Here is a 23,839-nt window from a genome sequence, read left to right as displayed (position 1 = left end):
GAAAAAGCACATGTACATATACTCTAAGACCTCATTCAGAAGCCCCTGAATAATGTCTGTCTTCTATCTGTGATTCTTATAATGCAAAAATACTGTCTCATCCTATGTTTTACTGGTAGTGAACTCTCAATGTTAATAATAGTTGGGTTGGTTGTTTACCAGCATTTGGTCAATACAGCACAATCTGGGCACACAGGAGGATGATCTGGTATTTTCATGGCCCATGTGAAACTTGTCTCGATTGCACTGTTTGTGAAAGCCTAGCAGCTGTTAATAGATCTGCCATAGACAAGCTTAGAGCAAGCCACTACACAGGGTCTGCCCTGGCTTTCACCCTTTAGCTGTTGCATGGGGATCTAAACTTCAAAGGGGTCTTTGGACTGGGGCCACAGAGTCAGCTGCTGGCTGGAGGAGCAAGCTAAAGGCAAGAAGGGTTGCTACGCAAGGTCAATGCCAAAAGGTCACGTCAGGGACAAAATCAAAAAGCAAATGAAAGGTCATAAAACAAGCTGAAGTCAGAAAATGGAAGAAATCAAGAAGAAAACACAAGAGCAAAAACTAGAGCTACTACAGGCCAGGTAAGCGAACCTTAATGACTGCCAGTGGAAGTCAGAGACCCTGGGTTTTAAATAGCAAACAGTCCCACCCAAGGCTCTAGACAACCCCTTTAACTAACTTGTAAATGGGTGCCAAGTTTTTAATATAATGCATCATGGTATATATTGTGACCCTTTTTGACTATGTTTATACTACTAGTTTCATGATTTCCATTTTTACATTATACTTAAAGATTCGCTCCTTCCACTGGGGTACAAGAAGTTCCTCAAGCATCTTTTTTCCATACTGGATAGAATAACACATTAAGCAACATTTTTTCGGCTGAAGTAACGCAATTGTGAACAGAGCGCAAACTGTGTAAACTGAATACATGGTCATCAGGTGTATGAAAATGCTGTGCACGCTTGTTAGAGAGCATGGATCATCACTGCTCACTGGATGAGTTTTCGTCTTTTCCAGCCAGTGCTGAGATCAGAGAGTCAAGCATCACGTGGTGGTTATGGTGAGGTATCTAGACAAAATTAAAGAATCCCTTCCACTGAAGTTTTTTTTTTAACTAAATCTGTACTCATCCACCGCTGCCTTCTCTGGTGTCTACAGCAGTTCCATTCCTCTTCTCAGAGACGTCACCACTTTTCAGACTCTCTGTCTCACTCTATGCTCTACGCGTGAGCTGGAAGTCTCTGGAACCTCATTCTGGTGATCGATAGGTTACATTGTAAAAGCCACATTCGGGTCACACAGATATGTGACCCCAAGAGTCTGAAGAGTGCTGATGTCCCTGAGAAGAGGAGCAGTACAGCGCTGGACACCAGAGAAGACGGTGGTGAGCATTTTAACATACACTACACGCACATATTAGTAAAAAAAAAGTAATCAAACTTCATGGGAGTGCTTCTTTAAGTGAGCATTTGCTAATGCGTCCATGTTCAAGGATGAAACATAATAGGTGTCCTCTTTCCAAGGTGAAAAATGGTACCCAAGAGAAAACCTTGCCCACTGCACGTGCCCACTGTGGGGATCACAACATCAAAAATGAAATTACATCAAGTTGTAGGGGGTTGAACCCCATAATAAAGTTTGAGTGAGTTGTGTTGGGCGGTCTTTGTGCTAGCACACAAGCGAGTGCAAGGAAATAAGTTGAAAGGAAGTTGAAGGCACCGGAAACTGATGTATTTTGTGTTTGTGAGAGTTGGAGGAGCATCAACATGCGGAGTAAGGATCTGTCAACACTTGAATATTCGAGTTTCATTTCTCTGTTCCATGCACTTTTTTTCCCCATGAATAAAAATGGACATATAAAATAAACCAGATGAGTCTCGTTATAGTCAATGGGAACATTGTGCTTATGTTTGCATTCGCTATATAATTGATCAGTATCCAACATAAATCCAGGAATTTAAAAATGCAGGTGTAAACATAGCCTAAGCTGGGTGGGGGACTTTGTCACACCATTACACAGACAAGGATCCTTTTTTAAAAAAAATCTGAATATTATCCCACAAAACCCCTATAAGAATTCATTTTTATCTAATGCAATATATACCAAAGTAAGACTATATAACCACATATAAAAAGTCAGTGGAACTGTTCGAACTGTCCTAAAAGAATGTGGAGATGAGATCCTGGTATTCATTTAGCGTTAAGCATATGGGTGAAAGGAATAAGGTTTACCATAATAAAACACCTGTAGAAGAATAAATGTACAGTGCTATTTTGCATCACCAAATATACCGCTCATATCGCTGGATCCGTCAGATTAATAACATTATATTGATGCTTTTAATGCTGCATTTTTAGAGCAGTGTCCTTGAAGTATAAATAACTCGGAGATGCCGGCTCCTCAATACTGGGCTTGTTTCAACGATAATGTGCAATTGTCAAAGTACAACTCTATTAACCAGATGTAAACTGCACAGACTTATTACTAAGAACAGACACAGACTCGATCTTACCTAAAAGAAATGTCTCTGAAGCACTTAGTGCAAAAAGCACTGGAAAATATCTACTTTTCCTATGGTTTGTTAGCGATTACTCTTAAACTTACCCAGTGCTGCAAAGCCACGCAGAGCTATCAAAAGAAGAACTTCAGAGACAGACACCATCAAAGTGAATCATAATTTCACATATTGCAAAATCGAACCACTCCTTTAGCTGCTGATTAATGACTGAAGTGTAAGTAGATAGAGCAGTATGAGGAAAAGCGATTAACTGCTTCTAGCTTGCAAGAAAATCTGAAAACTGCATTATGGACGGGTTTAACTTAAAGGCGAGACAACAAGGGGAGGCTCTGGCTGCAGTCAGTCGTCGCACGGTCAAAAAGAAGTGAAGAAAAGTGAAATGGCTGATCTCTTGGGATATCACAATTTCAGTTGCCATAAAGGAGCAAAGAATGGATGGACATTTGCAAATATTTACTCCTTTAAGAGGAAATATTCGGGAAATATTTTATTGTTAAGAATTTATTAAATAAAATTTCCTTCATCTAAGAACAACTTTTCTTCAAAAGAATTTTCTTGGAAAGGTTGCTTATTTCCACGGTATTATTGAGTATGTGGCAGGTTAAGCAAGAGCAATTGTCAACACGTATTGAAATGTGTATGGTTGTGTTAGCATAACGATCAATCACCAGATCACAGTTCGTTCACTGGTTGATTATCCATAAAACTGCTTTGATCTAATGTATTAGCCACCTTTGCTCTCTAGGCAGGGGTGTGGAACCTTTTTTCTGTCAATGGTCATTTGGATATTTATCTTTCGGGGCCCGCAACAAATTATCAGCTTTAAAATTACCCTGGTATATTTGGTCAAACAATTAACTCACCCCTAATGTGATGGCTGGATTTGCTTTTCTTTGATGTGGTGTGTGATGTTATGTGATCTTGTTGATTCTCACAACAGCTTTTCCAGATTTGTGTCGATCTGGAGCGCAGTCAACTTTGTGATATCTTTTGTAACTAACTTGCAGTAGTAAGTTTTTAAGAACACAGATGTACAGTATATTACACTACAGGTCTCCTCACATTGGGAAATTCATCACTCATGTTCATGTTACATTTATAGAACTCAAGCCGTAGCAAATATGCAGTATAAATCACATAAGAGGCATCTGCACTGCGGTATACATCACACAGGAGATGCTGGGACTGCTGAATATACATCACATAGGAGATGCTAGTGCAGGAGCGTATACATCACACAGGACACTATGGGGCTGGAGCATGTACATCACAGGAGACGGTGGGGCTACAGCATATACATCACAGGAGACGGTGGGGCTACAGCATATACATCACAGGAGACACTGGGGCTGAAGCATATACTTCAAAAGAGACATTGACACTGCAACGACAAAGTTAAGGTTACAGGAGGCCAGGCGATTCTCAGCTTTACATAAACCTAGCCTCCTTTAACCTTGTATCAAAAAACTGCAGCCATAGGTTCTTATAAGTAGAGATGAGTGAATTTGCTGGGGTTCCTTCTTATTGGGCAAGCTATAGTGCTTGCCAAATAAGCTGCAGAGGGAACCAGGCTTCTTGGATCGTGCCGGCCCATCAGCTGATCGGCGCCGCAGCTACATGTATTGCGGCTGTGTGCCAGCCATAACACAAGTATGGAGAGCCTCTTTGTTGGGCTATAGCTTGCCGAATAAGAGGGAACTCGAGCAAATTCGCTCATCTCTAATTATAAGCAGCTGCCAAGTTCTCTGGAAATGATAATGGTGGAGGTCCACAAAGCAAGAGAAGGCTATAAGTAGATAGCAAAGTATTTTCAAGTTGCCCTTTCCTTAGTTCAAAATTTAATTAGGAAATGGCAGTAAATAGGAACAGTGGAGGTCAAGATAAGGTCTAGAAGAGCAAGCAAAATTTCAGAGAGAGCTGCTTGTACATTTGCTAAAGAGGCAAATCAGAATCCCCGATTAACTGCAAAGACCTTCAGAAAGATTTAACAGTCTCTGGAGTTGTGGTACTTTGTTCCACTGTTCAGAGACACCTGCATAAATATGGCCTTCATGGAAGAGTCATCAGAAGAAAACCTCTCGTGGGTTCTCATCATAAAATTCAGAGTCAGAACTATGCAAAAGAACATCTAAACAAGTCTGATGAATTTTGGAAACAAGTCTTGTGGACCAATGAAGTTAAAATAAAACGCTTTTGCCACAATGATCAAAGGTATCTTGCACAGGGGCCCACCAGAGGATTCTCTTGTTCTCCTGTGGACCAGCCCAAGCCTGTTTGTATGTATGTATGTTATATACTAAAAACAAAAAGTACTAACTACATGGACCATGTGGTCTATTTCAGGGGATTCTAAGGAAATAAGACACCACACAAACTCAGATCCACTGTCGAGCCCGTTTAAAGCATTAACCGGCACTGCTCACTTTGGCATCTGGAGGTGAGAGGCACTGATGTCCCATCAACAGGTGTCTGCCATGACGTGTCCATGGTCGCCATGTATTGTGCACTCGTCCTATTCATTGCTATGGTACACATGCGTGATACCTGATGACTGTGCAAACGTCCTGGCAGGTACCTGTCAATGGGACACCATGAGTGCCGTCCACCTCCTGATGCTGAAGTGAGAGATGTCAGAGCAGCCCTTTAAGACTATAAGAGAGTGGCATAAATATTAGACCAAAATATTTATCAGATACTGGCTGATTCTATCAAGTATATTATACCGTTACCATGTGTCTATGGACCAGTATGGAGGTTTACAAACAGCAGTGAGTCCCTAAGACAGCTCTCGAGACACTAATCACTTCATATTAATTGGCTGTGTAAGACAGCAGCTTAGAATCAATGCTGTAAAATGAATTTGCTCTAATATATGGCACATGGCACTTTTTATTTCCCATTGATTAAAGTCTTTATACTATACAATTATAGTATTTAGGCAATTTTATTTAGGTTGCATGAAAGCAATTTAATTTTAACACTTATCGCAGCCATTCTACACTGAAGCTGGTCAGCAGGATTTCCATCCCAAAATATTTATAAGTACATATAGCAAAGACAAGTCCAGAAATACCTTTACCTAGCCAATCTGTTCCTCCATTACTGAATAATTAGCATTTAAATTGATGTGCAAATGAGGCTGAAGAGCTCTTTGTTTATTTTGAAGCCTCGGTCACTCCAGCTCTATTCCCTCTATTCTATTGCCTTATCCTGCTTGACTGACATCCTTTATGCTGTGTGACTTTAGGCAAAGGAGGAGGAGGCAGCAGCACTAAGCGGGGAATAGAGCTGGAGTGATGGAGGCTTTAGATTTACAAATAGCTCTTCCGCCTCACTTGCATAATAATTCAAATGCTGAGGAACGGACTGGCTATGTAAAGATATTGCTGGACAAATTCCCATTAATGCTGGGTTTTTGTTTTGTCACAAAAATGGAAGAATTTGCTGGTACCAGCAGAGTGAATGAGGTTCATGAAGTCTCATGGACAAGTTGCTTATTGTTGAATCCAGATTTGAAGCACCTTACCTGACACATCTCAAGTCACATTTTTCAGTCATTTCCTGCGTGTTTTTCCGACAGTTTTAGCCCCTGGCAGTTATTTTGAGGGTTTTGACATAGTAAAAAAGACATCACAAAAACTATTATTTCCAGACATTTCTTTTTACTGCCTTGAATAATAAAGACGCCACTAGCATTTTGTTAAGCAAAATCAATGGCGCAAAACCCCAAAAGACGTCCGAGCAACTTTTCAGCTTTCTTATTGACTTGTACTTATTCTGAGCAGACATATCACTTCTTTTAACTGCTTTGCATTTTTAGAGACCTGAAGTGGTTAAAAGATATTCAGGAGACTGAAGTCATGTTTACATAGAAATGCATAAATGTTTTCAGAACCCACCTGAAAAAGACACTGTGTGCACTTGCCTTTAAGGTGCCATTACAAATGCACCGGGCAGTGGCAAGTCTTGTGGTTCCTGGCTAAGCGGCACACCATCGCCCTGCAGCCACACTATGTCATACGCACAAGAAATCGACTTCCGTGCTGTTATTTACATGGTCCTTGCACTGAAGCGCTGCCATAGTTCACATGCCTGCATGCTTGATGTGAAGGGAACAGGTTTGTCATCAGAGACCAACAACATACTGGCCCCGCAAGGTTAAGTAGTCAAAAATAGAGACACTGTTTTGTCACGTCAGTTCTACAAATACAGCTACAGCTGAAAAAGAAAAAGTGTGACGACTTTCCAAATCTCACCTTACTGGTGGAAAGACCAGATTGTTCTGTATAGGGGGCAGAAAATTGTGAGAGGTGGCCAGAAGGATTGTTGTGAGAATATAGAAGAAAAAAATATCATTTGAAATCAATACATGTAAAAGAAGGGTAATACAAGGTTGCTCTATTGCTAAAAAGATTGGCCACTATATAACTGAATGGCTATCCTTTGGAGAGGCCATCAATATCTCATCGGTAGGGATGCGACACTCAGCACCCCCCACTAAACAGCTGTTTCTGGTGGCGGTAGTCTTAAAGAGAACCTGTCAGCAGGATTGAGCCCTATAAACTAAAGGCATTACCATTATGGCGCTGCGATACTGATAATCTGATACCTCATATGAGGGCATGCGCGCAGTGGCTGATGAATACTCACCCTATGACGTTTTCAGAAAATGACATCTCCTGTGCGTCTGTGTGCTTTGGGGCAGGACGTGGGGGCACGGTCTTCCTCACGTTCTGCCTCCTTTATAAAATTCTGCGCTGCCGTAGCCATCATTGTGTAGGTGGCGCATGCGCATTTCAGAGCCGAAATAACGATCTGTGCATGCGCCGCATTCAGCGCCATTTTATAGAATTCCTGCACACAGGATTACTGGCTCCCACAGCACATGTGTCACCCACGCAATGATGGATATTAAAAAGGAGGCAGGTCAGAAGCAGAGGAGGCTAGTGGGGGGCAGAGAACAAGAAGAAGACCATGCCCCCACATCCTGCCCTGAAGCACACAGAACCACAGAAGTAGCAATTTTATGAAAACTTGATAAGGTGAGTATTCAGCAGCCAATGAGTGGATCCCTTCACATCAGGTATCATATTAATCAGCATCACGGTGCCATTATGGCCATGCCTTTAGTTTATAGGGTTCAATCCTGCCTACAGGCTCTCTTTAAGTTCTCGGATGTTACTGGAACACAGCAGCTCTGTTATTTCTAGAGTGGCAGTGGCTGGATACTGCAGATCAATTAAAAAGGGGGTGGGCCTGCAGTACCTGGCTGTGACCACTATAGCTTTGATGGCGCAGCAGCATACCAGAACTTTTCACCACTGTTGGTGCCAGTAATGGCTGATCAGCGGAGATGTCAGGTGTCGCACCTCCACTAATTAGATTTTGATGGACTGAAGCATACGCCCTCAATAAAAAAAAGTAGCAGCCAAACTCTTTAATGCAGAGTTTTAATGAAAAGGCTTCTTTTGTAGTGAGAGGGGAGACAGGAGAACAAGGGATGGGGCTGAGGTTCGAGCACAAAGCACAGATCTTACATCACTACCAGAGAAGTCCACCCTCTCTAATAAGCTTCTAATATGTACAGCTGCCTAACGAGGGACTGGGTTTTTTGTTTTTTTTGGAGATCTGATTTAACAAAAGTCTCATCTGGAAAATCCAGGCTCTTACACCAAAAGAGCACTCATTATTGTCTACAGAACGGCTCACTGCAAACACTGCCTTGTCCCATTCTCTGCTATTCTCAATGGCGACGTATGAATTAGCTCCCATCTGTTCCTCTGTCAATAGGATTTGTCCCTGACACTCTCCAGACAGTCCGGCCAAGCTGACCATGCGTTTCCATACGATTCTATGCAAACATTAGTAAGCGGGATCTTTACTGGGAGCCCATGTATGTAACGTTATCCGCGTATAGCTGTACGTTTCTGGAGCGCAGAAAGAATGTCCAAGTGGGGAGGGTCGAGGCTTATTTGCATGTCTGGATTAATAATCCTGGCATGTGTTAGTCACAACTTTCTTCACTTCTCCAAGTTTTGACATCAGAGGCCTTCAGCTATCATCGATGCTAACAGGCGAGATATGGCTTATCTGCCGCAGGCAGTGAGCGATTAATAGAGTAAAAAATTATATAATCTACTAATAATTCTACTGGTGATAAGGAAAAACTAGGGCAGAGGACGAGATAGGGTGCTGCTGATAAACGGGACCAGATAGCTGTGCGGAGGAATGAGAAGTCACACCGCTGCCTACAGAAGGCCGACAGGAAGGTGAATGACGTCGATACGTGTTTTGCAATTATGGTACAGAGACATTCACTTAACCCAAAACGGCGTCATCATTACAGAAAAACATGCGATGACTAATGCCACCTAGAGATATTAATATCTCACTGCTAAAAGCAAAAAATAGAGGAAGCAGCTACCAGATTATATCGGTTTGTGGGTCAGCGTGAGGCGTCTCTAAAGAAATAGTAGAAGGTGTAGCTCCACAACAGCTGGATGGCCCCAAGTTACAGCTCACGAGTGAATGGCTTAGATCAGGCCTTCTCAGATATTTCCCACCGGGTCTCATCAGCCAGGACATGGTGGATCCAGGACACACATGTGGTCAGAATACCCGCCGAAATCAACACTATAGTTCGTTCAAGACCCATAACACTTAATATGTCCTTCATGGAGCTGGGTCACCGTGTGTGTTCGGAGGGCTCAGGAGCTAAGTTAAATTGCCAAAATATGCACCTAACAGCGGCAGCTTTTAAATGGAGCAGTTGCCGGCACTCGCGTACTCTGGCTTACATCCGCTCCCCGCGTCACGATCGCGGGGAACCAAAGGGTTACCATGGCAGTTGGGGGCATGCTGAAGGCCCTCATTGCTGTCATCTGGGTACATAGTATAAGTAATCAGACTACTACAGGTTCAAATCTTGTAAGTGTGCAAAAAATAAGAGTAAGAAATAATAATAAAAAAAAAAAGTTTTGAGAAATATAAAATAATGTAAAAATATAAAACTTCATATCTGATATCACCACATCAGTAAAAGTCCTGCCATTCAAAATATTAAACCTTTAAGGTAAACACCATAGAAAGAAAAAAAATTGCATTTTTTTCAGGCACTAAATGGCATCAAAATATTGTATCTACCCCAAAAAGTTGTCAATAGAACTGTCTGCATGCCACCCATAAAATAAGCCTTCCATCAGCTTTATCGATGGAAAAATAAAAACCGTATGGGTCTAGGAAAATGATGACAAATGCCACATTTGTTTTTATTTACAAACTTCAATTTTTATCAGCACTTAAAGGGAACCTGTCGTATTGTATAACGCTATTAACTTACAGATACGGGGTTATTCTTCGAATTAATAATGTTATGAAGGCGCCCGGGTGCTGAACTGACAGCGAGGATGCCGAGAGAAAATTAACTGAACCCAGGAGCAGACGGTTTTCAGTTGCAAATACCTGCTGGCACGGCTACAGTCACCACTCCAGCACTTTGTGTGGCGGCATTAAGCATGCCCCGGCACTTTAACTGACAGCCAGCTCTGCACTGATGCCGGCCGGCTGTTAGCTAAAGTGTCTGGCTGTGTTTACAGCCGTCATTCACAGAACAGTGAGCGGTGACTGTAGCTGTCCTGTCCACACCTGTATGATTGGCAGCTCCTAGGATAAATAAAGTTAACTTTTTTAACTAAGCCACTCCTGGGCAACTTTCTAATGATATTTACCCGCAGATTAACCCTATATCTGCAGGTTAATAATGTTATCCGATGTGACAAGTTTCCTTTAAATCAATAAAAAATCAGTGCAAGAGGGGTATTGTAATTGTACTGACCTCGAAAATTTTTCCCATGCAACGAAAATGAAAAACAAAACCTAAAAAACTATGGCAGAATTGCTTTTTTTTTCACCATTTCACACTACTTGGAATTATTTTATTCCATTTTGAAGTATTTTGTATGGTAAAATGAATGGCGTCATGCAAAAGTACAACTCATCCCGTAAAAAAAAAAGAATGTCGATAGAAGAATAAATAAGCTATGGCTCTTGGATGGAAGAAACCGAAGGCACAAAAATGAAAAAAAAAAAATCACTCGGGTGCTTAGGGGTTAATTTCATGTTTACCACCTAATTTGTTAAATCAGCCCAAAAAGAGTTAAATCATGCTTACACTTACTGTTATATGAAAAAGTGTGGGCACCCCTATTAATCTTAAGCTTAATGTTTTATAAAAATTGTTTTTTTTGCAACAGCTATTTCAGTTTCATATATCTAATAACTGTTGGACACAGTAATGTTTCTGCCTTGAAATGAGGTTTATTGTACTAACAGAAAATGTGCAATCTGCATTCAAACAAAATTTGACAGGTGCATAAGTATGGGCACCCTTATCATTTTCTTGTTTTAAATACTCCTACCTACTTTTTACTGACTTACTAAAGCACTTTTTTTGGTTTTGTAACCTCATTGAGCTTTGAACTTCATAGCCAGGTGTAAGCAATCATGAGAAAAGCTACTTAAAGTGGCCACTTGCAAGTTGTTCTCCTGTTTGAATCTCCTCTGAAGAGTGGCATCATGGGCTCCTCAAAACAACTGTCGAATGATCTGAAAACAAAGATTATTCAACATAGTTGTTCAGGGGAAGGATACAAAAAGCTGTCTCAGAGATTTAACCTGTCAATTTCCACTGTGAGGAACATAGTAAGGAAATGGAAGAACACAGGTACAGTTCTTGTTAAGGCCAGAAGTGGCAGGCCAAGAAAAACATCAGAAAGGCAGAGAAGAAGAATGGTGAGATCAGTCAAGGACAATCCTCAGACCACCTCCAGAGAGCTGCAGCATCAACTTGCTGCAGATGGTGTCACTGTGCATCGGTCAACTATACAATGCACTTTGCACAAGGAGAAGCTGTATGGGAGAGTGATGCGAAAGAAGCCGTTTCTGCAAGCACGCCACAAACAGAGTCGGCTGAGGTATGCAAAAGCACATTTGGAGAAGCCAATTTCTTTTTGGAAGAAGGTACTGTGGACTGATGAAACCAAGATTGAGTTGTTTGGTCATACAAAAAGGCGTTATGCATGGCGGCAAAAAACACAGCATTCCAAGAAAAACACTTGCTACCCACAGTAAAATTTGGTGGAGGTTCCATCATGCTTTGGGGCTGTGTGGCCAATGCCGCACCGGGAATCTTGTTAAAGTTGAGGGACGCATGGATTCCTCTCAGTATCAGCAGATTCTTGACAATAATGTTCATGAATCAGTGACAAAGTTGAGGTTACGCAGGGGATGGATCTTTCAGCAAGACAATGATCCAAAACACCGCTCCAAATCTACTCAGGCATTCATGCAGAGGAACAATTACACTGTTCTGGAATGGCCATCCCAGTCCCCAGACCTGAATATCACTGAACATCTGTGGGATCATTTGAAGAGGGCTGTCCATGCTCGGCGACCATCAAACTTAACTGAACTGGAATTGTTTTGTAAAGAGGAATGGTCAAAAATACCTTCATCCAGGATCTAGGAACTCATTAAAAGCTACAGGAAGCGACTAGAGGCTGTTATTTTTGCAAAAGGAGGATCTACTAAATATTGATGTCACTTTTCTGGTGAGGTGCCCATACTTATGCACCTGTCAAATTTTGTTTGAATGCAGATTGCACATTTTCTGTTAGTACAATAAACCTCATTTCAAGGCAGAAACATTACTGTGTCCAACAGTTATTAGATATATGAAACTGAAATAGCTGTTGCAAAAAAAACAATTTTTATAAAACATTAAGCTTCAGATTAACAGGGGTGCCCAAACTTTTTCATATAACTGTAAATATCAAAAAAAATCTACTCACTGTTTGTAGTCAGACAGCAATCATCAACAGTCGGGGATCTGCAGTTGTCAAACTGGAAGCGGCTTCTCACCACGGGATTTCAGTGGTCTGCGCTGCCCTGTCCCTGCAAACAAAAAAACTGGTAATGGCATCATTGTTTCCCAGCATAACAAAGATAAAATACACTAGTCAACATATGTACGCTCCCACATGGCAGGCTGACAAAACTTTCTGATGGACAGCATGATATAGAGCAGAAGAGGATGAACAGATTGATATAAGGGTCTGTGGAAAGAAGTTACATAACTTGCATTTTTTCATCAGAATCTCTGCTCAGTCTGGGTCTGGGCTAAGGAGTCCAGTGGGCGGGTCTAATCAGGGATTGATATTTACCTCTATATACATGTTTATACACTATCACTAAAGGCCAAACAGTGAGGGCCAGCTCCCACTGGACTTCTACGCCCAGACCGAGCAGAGATTTTAAAGGGAAGCTACTGTATCATCAGGAAATTACCTTATGCGCTAAATGTTTTGTTTGTTTTTTGCCAAAGGGTTTTTCTTTCTATATTACAATATGTATTAAATAAAAAATAAAAAAATAGAACTCTAAGGCTATGTGCACACGTTGCGGGTCCGCAGCGTTTTTGGACGTGCGGAATTGCATCAAATCCGCAGTGTAGTGCACAAGCAATGTAAGTCTATGGGAAATGAAGAATTGTTGTGCACATGTGAAAAAGTCACGCAGATTTGCAGCGTTTTATTTTCCGCAGGATGTCAATTCTTTTTGTGGATCTGCAGCATTTCTGCACCCATTGACTTCCACTGAGTCAGGCCAATCTGCAGCAAAATCGCTGGTTTAAAAAAGATCTGCGGATTTGCTGGGGATGTGGGTACGAGAAACGCTGCAGATCGGGAGGAGGAAGAGTGTGTGGGCGGAGACTGTGTGCGGGGGTCTGCGTGTGTGTGTCCCTGTGTGTGTGTGCGTGTGTCCCTGTCTGTGCGGGTCCGTGTAAGCAGCCATTGTCTGATGGGACTACTGCTCCCATCCGGCTATGAATGCTCACAGTGACAGCGTTGCCGATGATGGGAAAGTAGTCCCATCAGACAATGCATGTGTTCAGTAGTAAAAAGAAAAAAAATACAGACCATACAGCAGACATACAGGACATAAATTACAGACAGTACATACAACATATAACATACAGTACATACTCACCAATCACCTACTCCACGAAGCCATCGATCACCTGAAATAAAAATAACATAATAAACCAACCCATACTTATCTTTCCGCCGTAGTCCGGTTAATAACGAGTGTCCCATGACGATCTCCCGTTTACAACACTGACATTGGGCCATGTCTGTGCTCTACAGGGCCTCCGCGATAAACTGACAGGTGGAGGTAATCCTCCGCAATGTATCCCTCCGCCGCTGCCGGGAGAGAGGTCACCCGAGTTCATTCTCTCACCAGTAGCGCTGTGTGAGAAAAATCCCACGCAGCATTGCCGTAAAGCAAGGTAACCTCTCAGTGATGCAGTGCAGGAGCCATTATCTCCTGTCAGTGTGTCACAGGAGACCTATAGAGCAGTGACATCACCCGATGTCACTGTTCTATAGGGGAGATCGTAGTGGGACACTCGTTATTAATTGGACTGCGTCAGAACAGGGAGTATATTATTATTTTGTATTTTTTGCAGGTGATCGATGGCTTCGGGGAATTAGGCATGGTTGTAAGTATGGTGAAATTAAGAATATTTAAATACTTTTTTCTGGCTGTGTCTTTATTTAGCTCTTTCACTACTATAGGATTAGTAATGGATAGGTATCTTATTGACGCCTCTCCATTACAAGCCGGGCTCAATGTCACCTTACAATCAAAGGTGACATTAACCCCTTATTACCCCATATGGGGGCTGGTATTTGTAGCCGGGGGGGGGCAATATCAATGGCCCCTCTCTAGGCTATGAATATCAGCTCGCATCTGTCTGCATAGCCTTTCTGGCTATTAATTATAGGGGGACCCCACGTCATTTTTTGGGGGGTCCCCTATTTTAATAGTCAGTAATGGCTAAATATACAGCTGCGGGCTGAGATTCATAGCCTGGAAGCTCCATGAGTATTAACCCCTTCCCTGGCTAGAAACATCGGCCCCCAGCCGTTGGCCTCTCTGGTGCAGAAAATTGCGTGGAAGCCCACACCTTTTTGTTCCCCCTTTTCTTTTAGTGAAAGATATTGCGTGTAGATTTTGTGTATGTGTGTCTTTATTTAACTATTTATGTACCATTTTATTAGGTTCATTACTAAACATTGGTCTTGGTATTATCTATCTATCTATCCAATATCTATTATCTATCTATTATTCTATTTATTATGTATCTATCATCTATCTATTTATCTATTACCTATCTATCCATCATCTATTATCTATCTATTATCTATCTATCTTCTATCTATCTATCTATATATCTATTATCTATCTACCTATCTATCCATCTATCTGTCTGTCTGTCTATATCTGCCTGTCTGTGTGTGCGTGTAAACATTATTCTTCAATGGAGTATCTATATATATAATTGTCTAAGGTTTTTTTCCGTCTGTCTGTCTGTCCTGGAAATCCCGCATCTCTGATTGGTCGAGGCCGCTAGGCCTCGACCAATCAGCGACGGGCACAGCATCGACGATGATGTCATAATGGAAATCCCGCGTCTCTGATCGGTCGAGGCCGCCAGGCCTCGACCAATCAGCGACGGGCACAGTATCGACGTAGATGTCATAATGGTTGCCATGGCGACGATGTCATAAAGGTTGCCTCGACCAATCAGCGACGGGCACAGTCTGCCGCGAATTCGCCTCGACCAATTAGCGACGGGCACAGTATCGACGTAGATGTCATAATGGTTGCCATGGCGATGATGATGTCATAAAGGTTGCCTCGACCAATCAGCGACGGGCACAGTCTGCCGCGAATTCTGGAATCATCATTGTCCATATACTACGGGGACATGCATATTTTAGAATACCCGATGCGTTAGAATCGGGCCACAATCTAGTGTAAAATAAGAGGTTGGACAAAGAAATGACATCACAATTCTTTTTTCTTTGTTAAATAGATCTTTATTTAGGTTACAAAAACGCAGACAAATCCGCATGAAAATCCGCACAAAAAACGCATCAAAACCACAGCAAAAATGCATCAGAAACGCATCACAAAGATGTGGATTTTTACCTGCGTTTTCTGCCAAGAGATGCAGATTCTATGCAGAAAATTCTGCAGACAAATCTTCAACATGTGCACAAACCCTTACAATTTTCATACTGTTCAATGTGACTATTTTAGACTCTAACGTCAATTGTTTCAAAAGATTTACATGTACATTAGCAGCAATGAACAGACTCCAACCTATCTTTTGTATTGAAGCATCTAATGAGCGTGTACAGTTATCAGATGTGTATAGAGGTGTTGTCATTCTAATCCTGCCTCTGCTGATATGAAGCCCTGCTTAACCCCTTAAAGGGGTTACCGGGGACTGGTTTTTCCCATGGTGTGAAGCACTTTTCTGTAGATAACATAAACAGTTGCTTTAATTTCTACTCTGCTCCATCAACAAGGAATCACTTCTGACATCATGTAGATTGACAGCCAATTGACATGATGTCACAGGAAGAAGAATCGCTGGCAAGAGTGGTCAGGACCGCTCCAAGTCAGGAAACATCAGTAGAGTTAGCAACTAGCTGCCGATAAATACTTAGCCCCATAGGGAGAAATAGTCATTTTAAGGACCGGGTGATTTTTCATTTTTGCACTCTTCCTTCCCTTCTTACAAAAGCCATAAACTATTTTTTTTTTCTGCCAACATAGTCATATGAGATTTTGTTTTTTTTCAGCACTAGTTGTAATTTTGAATAATCACAATCATTTTACCATACAAATTACTGAAAAATAGGGAAAGAATCCAAACAATCCAATAAATTTGTGGAAAAAACTGTGAGATTGTTTTTAGTATTTTGTTTTTGCGGCGTTTATTATGTGATAAAATGATCTGGTATGATTCACCACATCAGAGCAATTACGGCAGGGATGTCAAACTCAAATACACAGAGGGACAAAATTATAAGCTTAGACAAAGTCACGGGCCAACCATGATATTTATTAAAGAGATTGTCCACTACAATGTGTAGTAGGCAGATCAATATAAACCTTCGAGATAAGGATTTCTTCAAATACATTGCATTTCCAAATGTCCCTGTGAGCGGCGCTATTGCTATCGGCTCATTCCCATCACGTGACCCCATCTTCACAGCAGAACACCGTGAGAATTTTTCACGGCGATCTGCTGTGAATACACTGAGCTTGAGCTGTGGTGACCTCATCACTGGCATTTTCCCACGGTCCAGAGGCCACCACAGTTCAGGCTGTGACTGAAGCTGTGCTCTCAGCATCTCATTCACCAGTGGTTTTTCAGCCGGGACAGTCGCATCTTGGCACCGTCCAGGTAGAAAACTGTATATCCTCCAGATATGGATTACGGCGTGGGACACAACGATGGACAGGTATGGTATATTGCTGGTTTGTTATTTTACTTTTATTACAGGAGATCCAGGGCTTCACAGGAATTAGGTGTGGTGAGTATGGTATAATTAAGAATAATAAAAGAGTCTGTGTCTTTATTTCAATTAAAGGACTTTATTCTGGGTGTGTCTTTATTTACCATGTAACACCTATAGGATTAGTAATGGATAGGTGTCTTATAGACGCCTCTCCATTATCAAGCAGTGGGCTTGATGTCACCAGACAAAACAAAGGTGTCATCAACACCACAAATATGAACCCCACTTGCCACCGCTACAGGGCATTTTAGAGATGTGCCTTTTCTGGGGTGACTGAGAGTTTATGTTTTTAGCTAGGGTAGGGCCAATATACATGGCCCCTTCCTAGGCTATTAATATCAGCCCACAGCTGTCTGCATAGCCTTTGCTAGTTATTATTTATAGGGGGACCCCATGTCATTTTTGAGGGGGGCTCCTCTATTTTAATAGCCAGTAAAGGCTAAGTATACAGCTATGAGCTGATATTAATAGCCTGGGAAGCTCCATGGGTATTACCCCCTTCCCAGGCTATAAACATCTGCTCACATGTCATTGAGTTTCCCTCTGCAGGTTACGAAAATTGTGCGGGAGCCCATGCCCTTTTTTCCCCCAAAATATACTCTTATTAATTAAAAACATGTCCAGTAATTTGCACACACACTGAACTAATTGTATTTGGCACTGACATCTATATGTCTACCTATTTTATTTGTATTTAATGTATGCAATCCATCTCTTCTATCCTGTCAGCTCCTGCTGTGATTTTACACTACCGCGGCTGCTGAATTTCCGGCTTTTCTTCTATCTATCAATGTAATATAAATACATATATATATATATATATATATATATATATATATATATATATATATATATATGTGTGTGTGTGTGTGTGTGTGTGTGTGTGTGTGTGTCACTGATCTATCTATCTATCTATCTATGTATTCTAGGTGTATATATCTATTCTCTCTATTCTATTCTATTCTAACCTGTCAGTGTGATTTTACTGTATGCAGCACATGAATTGCCGGCTTTTCAAAGGACACTGGTGCGTAAAAAACAGACAGCACTTGCATGGTCGGAGTGCTGAGCGATATTTTTCTCGCATCCATTGACTTACATTGGCGAGTCTCGTCCAAGATCCAAGATACGCATGCTGCGTTTTTTTTCTCAGTCCTATTTCAGCTGAGTCAGATTTTTTATCAGATTGCACTAGTCCGTTTTTCTCGCAAATGAGTATGAGCCCTTTGGGAAATTGTTGGAGGAAAGATGAATGGGACATGTTAAGTTTCTATATGTCTGATCTTTTGTTCTAAGAGATCCCTTCTGCTAAATGAGAAAACACTCAATCCAGCCAAGTCTGCTTATGTCTGGGGGTGGTGGGAATATCTGTTGACAGCTACCCAGGGTGTATGGCCACCTTTAGAATTGGATATATAGCTTAACTATTTACCAGGATCATAAATATCATTACTTCAGTGACAAATAACATTACCTTGGCCTTTGTCCAACAAACATGTCTGAAGCATATTATGGTTCATGTTAGTATAAGGAAGTCTGTAAAAGGGTTCAAAGGGAAAGTCCATTTTACTCTATCTACTGATATGTCAGAGAGATATGTCACCACTGTGGAACCACACTTATAACTCCTGACTGCAGTGGCACAGACAAACACTGAGGCCATATTCACACGTGGAATTTTTGCAGCATTTCTTCTGCAGAAAATAAATAAATACATTTCACAATCTCAAATTTCATGTACACACTAGCTTTTATTTCCTGAGAATTGCAAAATTTTTGAAATCTGCAGTATGTAAATTCTTTCACCGTTTTTGCAGCATATTTTCACCCACAGAAAGAAATAAGAAAATGCAAAAAAACGCAACAAACAGGTTGAATGCATACTGAATGTAGTGTTTTTACAGCCAAGAGAGCGGGTTTTGCTTCAAAAGTATACATTGCAAGAAAGGCTCCTTTGAACAAAGCTTAGCTCCATACTGATGAGTGATTTTAATCACAGTATTTTTTAGAAAGCACCTCAATCTGATTAAGGCCTCTTTCACAATTCCGTCTTTGTAGTCCCATCGAGATACGTAGTTTTTTGAGAAAACAGGATCCTGCAAAAAAATTAGCAGGATCCTGCATTTTCTCATAGACTTGTATTAGCGACGCATGGTCACACGTTTCGTCCGTCGTGCACTGTAACCTGTGGAATTTGACGGCCCGTCTTTTCCAAAAAACGTTCCATGAAACGTTTTTTGTCTGCAGTGGAAAAACGTTCCCCGACGCCTCCTGCGGCATACGTCGTTGCACAGAATGGGAGCCTATGGACACTGGATACTGTGCACACTGTGAAACGCAGGAATCCAGTGACGGATGCAGTTTTTACTTCTGAGCATGCCTGGAAGAATATTCCAACGCAGGAAGTGGAACTTTTTAATGGCCCTATTTAATTTTAAATTTACAGTACTGAAGGAAGGAAATACCGGTACATTTTTGTCGTGGGGTTAAACAGGGCAAGTTTATTACATGTAGTTTTGGATATTATTTCAATTCATAAAGTGTCAAAATTAACTTTTCGGATTATTGCTTTCAATTGATGGCACTATAGATCCTCTCCTGTACTTCTCTGAAGAGATAATATACAAATTTAATTTCCCAGAGGAGCAGTGCATGGCCTTAAACTCCTTCACGACGTTGTACAAGTACGACACTGCGGGAGAAAAGTTCCCGTAAACTTCCGAGCGCCGACGCGATCAAAAGCAGGTGTCAGTGATGTCTGAGAGCTGACACCCTGCAGCAACGCCCTCGACTGATGCCAGCGCCGGACACGGGCGTTTAACCACTCTGATGCCACCGTCAATAGTAATAGCGTCATTGATCGACATAGCAGAGGTAAGGAGCTCCCTCTCTGTTCCCATTGGCACAATGCGTTGCGCCGATATTCTCAATGGTGACCCCAGGGCAAAACATGGCCATTGTCACAGGGTTATCATGACAGAGAGAAGCCAGAAGACCGCAGTGTGTGATTGCTCTTTCACCTGTGCTAAAAAAAAGCATTTCACCTAATTTTTAACCAATGGAAATTTCTTTTGGCAGCACAGGGGTTAATCGGCCATGTTGGGAGCTCTGGGAGTCTGAGCACTCAGCTAAGCTCGGTTAGCCACTCCCATCCCCTACATAATCTGGGTCCTGACTGCCACACATCGTCAGAGCTAGCTTATGCTGTATGGCTCGGAGGATAGTTGTTGGTAGTTATATGAGAAGGAGTTTGGTGGATTTATCTGTGAATGTTGCTTCGGTTAATAAGTGTGATAATTCCCTTTCCTTCTCCTACTTTGTTTTACCTCATCCTCTACTCCCCAGTGCATTCCTCTGTTATATGTGAGTGAATATTTGTATACCTGGTATTTTCCCCTGTTCATGTTACCTTGTTCGCCTGGTTGGTGTACTACGGTACACAACTGCTCCCCTCTTCCCTGGGTGGGGAATGGAACAGACGGAACGCGAATTCAGGAGATAAGGCAAGGTATGTGGCCCCGGCATCTTAACCTTCAGAAGTAACCTGGGAAACAGGGCGAGCTAAGCCGCCCCCCAGTGTTACGGACAGAAAATTAGTCCCAGGTCCTGGGTCTCGTGACAACACAGTCGTCACAGCCGTGGAGTCACCCAGGTACAATAGCCTGTAAGCTCCTGCTGGAGCAGACAGGCCTCCTCCATGTTGGTGAGACGCTGATCTAATGCCCTGCAATGCAAAAGCAGACAGGCCTACTCCCTGTGTGTGAGATGTTGATCTAATGCCCTGCAATGCAAAAGCATTGCAGAGTATTAGATCAGCGACCAGGGCAGGGAAAGTTGATGCCTCATCCTAGGACAAGGTAAAAAAAATAGTTTTTAAAAATTGCAAAAATATAAAAAAGAAATAAAAAAAATTAAGAAAAAATATATTAATCCAATAAAAACATATATTCATGTAAAAACAAAAATAAAGAAATAAAGTACACATATTTGGTATCGCCGCGTCCAGAACGACCTGACCTAAAAAACTGTTTTTTCCTCCTGTTACCCTTGTGAAAATGAAAAATTTGGAGCAAAAGGAACATTTTTGTGGGGAAAAAAAAAAATTTTCATTTTCACAGCTCAACATTATAAAATTCGGTGAAACACCTGTGGGTTCAAGGTGATCAGCACACATCTAACTAAGTTCCTTGAGTAGTGTAGTTTCCAAAATGGGGTAACTTGTGGGGGGTTTCCAGTATTTGGGCATATCAGGGTGTCTGCAAACGCAACATGGTGTCTGCTATCTATTCCAGCCAAATTTGCACTCGAAAACTCAAATAGCACTCCTTCCCTTCTGAGCGCCCAAACAGTAGTTTTCCTCCACGTATTGTGTTTTTTATGTACTCAGGAAAAACGTTTGTTTCGTACGGTTCATTTTTTCCTGTTACCCTTTGAAAAATGCTAATTTTGGGGCTAAATTTATATTTTTGTTGAAAAAATGAAAATGTTATTTTTTTCCTTCCACATTGCTTTAGATCCTACGAAGCCCCTACAATTATACTTCTTGAATGTGGTTTTGAGCAGTCTGATGGGTGCATTTTTTAAAAATGGTTTCACTTTTGGATATTTTCTGTTATACAAACAAAAAAATGTCAGTTTTCCCATTCATTTCTCTCTACCCTGTTATGATGTAGCATACTAGAGAAGAGAGAAATGGGGTCCCCCGAGCCCCCCCCGGTACTTCCGCCATCCCTGGACTCTGTCCCCCGGCCCTCTGCATCTTCTTCCTGGAAGAAAATGTCAGGTGCATGCTCAGTGTGCCCACCGAGATCTGCCGGGCGGTACCCGGCAACAATAGGAGATTTTTCCTATTGGTTCATTTTGATCAGTGTGATAGACCCTATCATAGTGATCAAAATAAAAAAAAATACAAATCAAACCCCCCTTTGTCACCCCATTAGTTCGGTAAAAGTAATAACATAAAAATATATATTTTTTCCATTCTTTGCAGTTATAGTTAGGGTTGGGGTTAGGGTTAGAGCTAGGGTTAGGGATGGGGGCTAGGTTTAGGGTTTGCGGCTAGGGTTGTGTTGGGGTTACAGTTGGGATGACAGTTGGGGTGTTGGGGTTGTGGTTACGGTTGGGATTAGGTAGGGCTATTAGGATTGGAGTAAGAATTGGGGGATTTCCTCTGTTTAGGTACATCAGGGGGTCTCCGAACGCGATATGGTGCCACCATTGATTCCAGCCAATTTTGCGTTCAAAAAGTCAAACGGCGCTCCCTCCCTTCTGAGCCCTGCCATGCGCCCAAACAGTGGCTTTCCCCCACATACGAGGTATCGTCGTACTCAGGAGAAATTGCACAACAAATTTTGAGGTCCATTTTCTCCTGATACCATTGTGAGAATAAAAAAGTTTGTGTCTAAAGTACATTTTTTGTGAAAAAAGTAAAATGTTCATTTTTTCCTTCAACATTGCTTTAGTTCTCGTGAAGCACCTGAAGGGTAAATAAGCTCCTTGAATGTGGTTTTGAGCACCTCGAAGGGTGGAGTTAGCATGGTGTCACTTTTGGGTATTTTCTGTCATATTGACCCCCCCAAACTCACTTCAAATGTGAGGTGGTCCCTAAAATGTGAGGTGGTTTTGTAAATTTTGTTGGAAAAATGAGAAATCGCTGGTCACATTTTAAACCTTATAACTTCCTAACCCCAAAAAAAAAAATGTTTCCAAAATTGTGCTGATGTAAAGTAGACATGTGGGAAATGTTATTTATTAAAGGGAACCTGTCACCCCAAAATTCGAGAATGAGCTGCGGCCACCGGCATCAGGGGCTTATCTACAGCATTTTGTAATGCTGTAGATAAGCCCCTGATGTACCCTGAAAGATAAGAAAAACAAGTTAGATTATACTCACCCAGGGGCGGTCCCAGTTCGGTTCGGGCCCGATGGGTGTCACGGTCCGGGTCCGGCGCCTCCCATCTTCATGCGATGACGTCCTCTTCTTTTCTTCCTGCCGCGGCTGCTGCACAGGCGTACTTTGTCTGCCCTGTTGAGGGCAGAGCAAAGTACTGCAGTGTGCAGGCGCCAGGCCTCTCTGATCTTTCCCGACGCCTGCGCACTGCAGTACTTTGCTCTGCCCTCAACAGGGCAGACAAAGTACGCCTGTGCAGCAGCCGCGGCAGGAAGAAAAGAAGAGGATGTCATCGCATGAAGATAGGAAGCACCGGACCCGGACCGCGACACCCATCTGAACCGAATCGGGACAGCCCCTGGGTGAGTATAATATAACCTGTTTCTCTTATCTTTCAGGTTACATCAGGGGCTTATCTACAACATTACCGAATGCTGTAGATAAGCCCCTGATGCCAGTGGCCGCAGCTCATGATCGAATTTTGGCGTGACAGGTTCCCTTTAACTATTTTGTGTGACACGACTGATTTAAGGGCACAAAAATTAAAAGTTTGAAAAATGCTACATTTTTGCCAAATTTCTATTTTTTCATAAATAAACACGACTCATATCTAATAAATTTTACCACTAACATAAAGTACAATATGTCACAAGAAAACAATCTCAGAATCAGTGGAATTCGTTGAAGTGTTCCAGAGCTATAACCTCATAAATTGACAGTGGTCAGAATTGTAAAAATTGGCTTGGTCATTAACCCCTTCACCCCCGGAGCTTTTTCCGTTTTTTCGTTTTCGTTTTTCGCTCCCCTCCTTCCCAGAGCTATAACTTTTTTATTTTTTGGTCAATATGGCCATGTGAGGGCTTATTTTTTGCGGGACGAGTTGTACTTTTGAACGACATCATTGGTTTTACCATGTCGTGTACTAGAAAACGGGAAAAAATTCCAAGTGCGGTGAAATTGCAAAAAAAGTGCAATCCCACACTTGTTTTTTG

At 41.8% G+C, this 23,839-nt stretch overlaps 1 protein-coding gene across 2 annotated transcripts in view; it reads right to left on the bottom strand.

Moving 5' to 3' along the window:
- VDR (vitamin D receptor) overlaps nt 1–23,839 on the bottom strand; it is a 194,086-nt gene that overhangs the window by 123,865 nt on the left and 46,382 nt on the right. Inside the window, exon 2 of one of the 2 annotated variants that reach the window (XM_077297888.1) lies at nt 12,368–12,470. Coding sequence is in view for 1 of the 2 variants with exons in the window: in XM_077297886.1 (XP_077154001.1) it covers nt 2,606–2,663 (58 nt within the window). In the remaining variant the exon portion in view is untranslated. Of the gene's footprint in view, nt 1–2,605; nt 2,747–12,367; nt 12,471–23,839 lie in introns of those variants that run through there. The other variant, XM_077297886.1, reaches the window with a different exon arrangement.

Source organism: Ranitomeya variabilis, chromosome 3 (assembly GCF_051348905.1).
Source record: "Ranitomeya variabilis isolate aRanVar5 chromosome 3, aRanVar5.hap1, whole genome shotgun sequence".
In the NCBI taxonomy this organism is placed as follows: Eukaryota; Metazoa; Chordata; class Amphibia; order Anura; family Dendrobatidae; genus Ranitomeya; species Ranitomeya variabilis.
The sequence above is the reverse complement of the archived record's forward strand: the minus strand, read 5'-3'. Positions and strand labels throughout refer to the sequence as shown.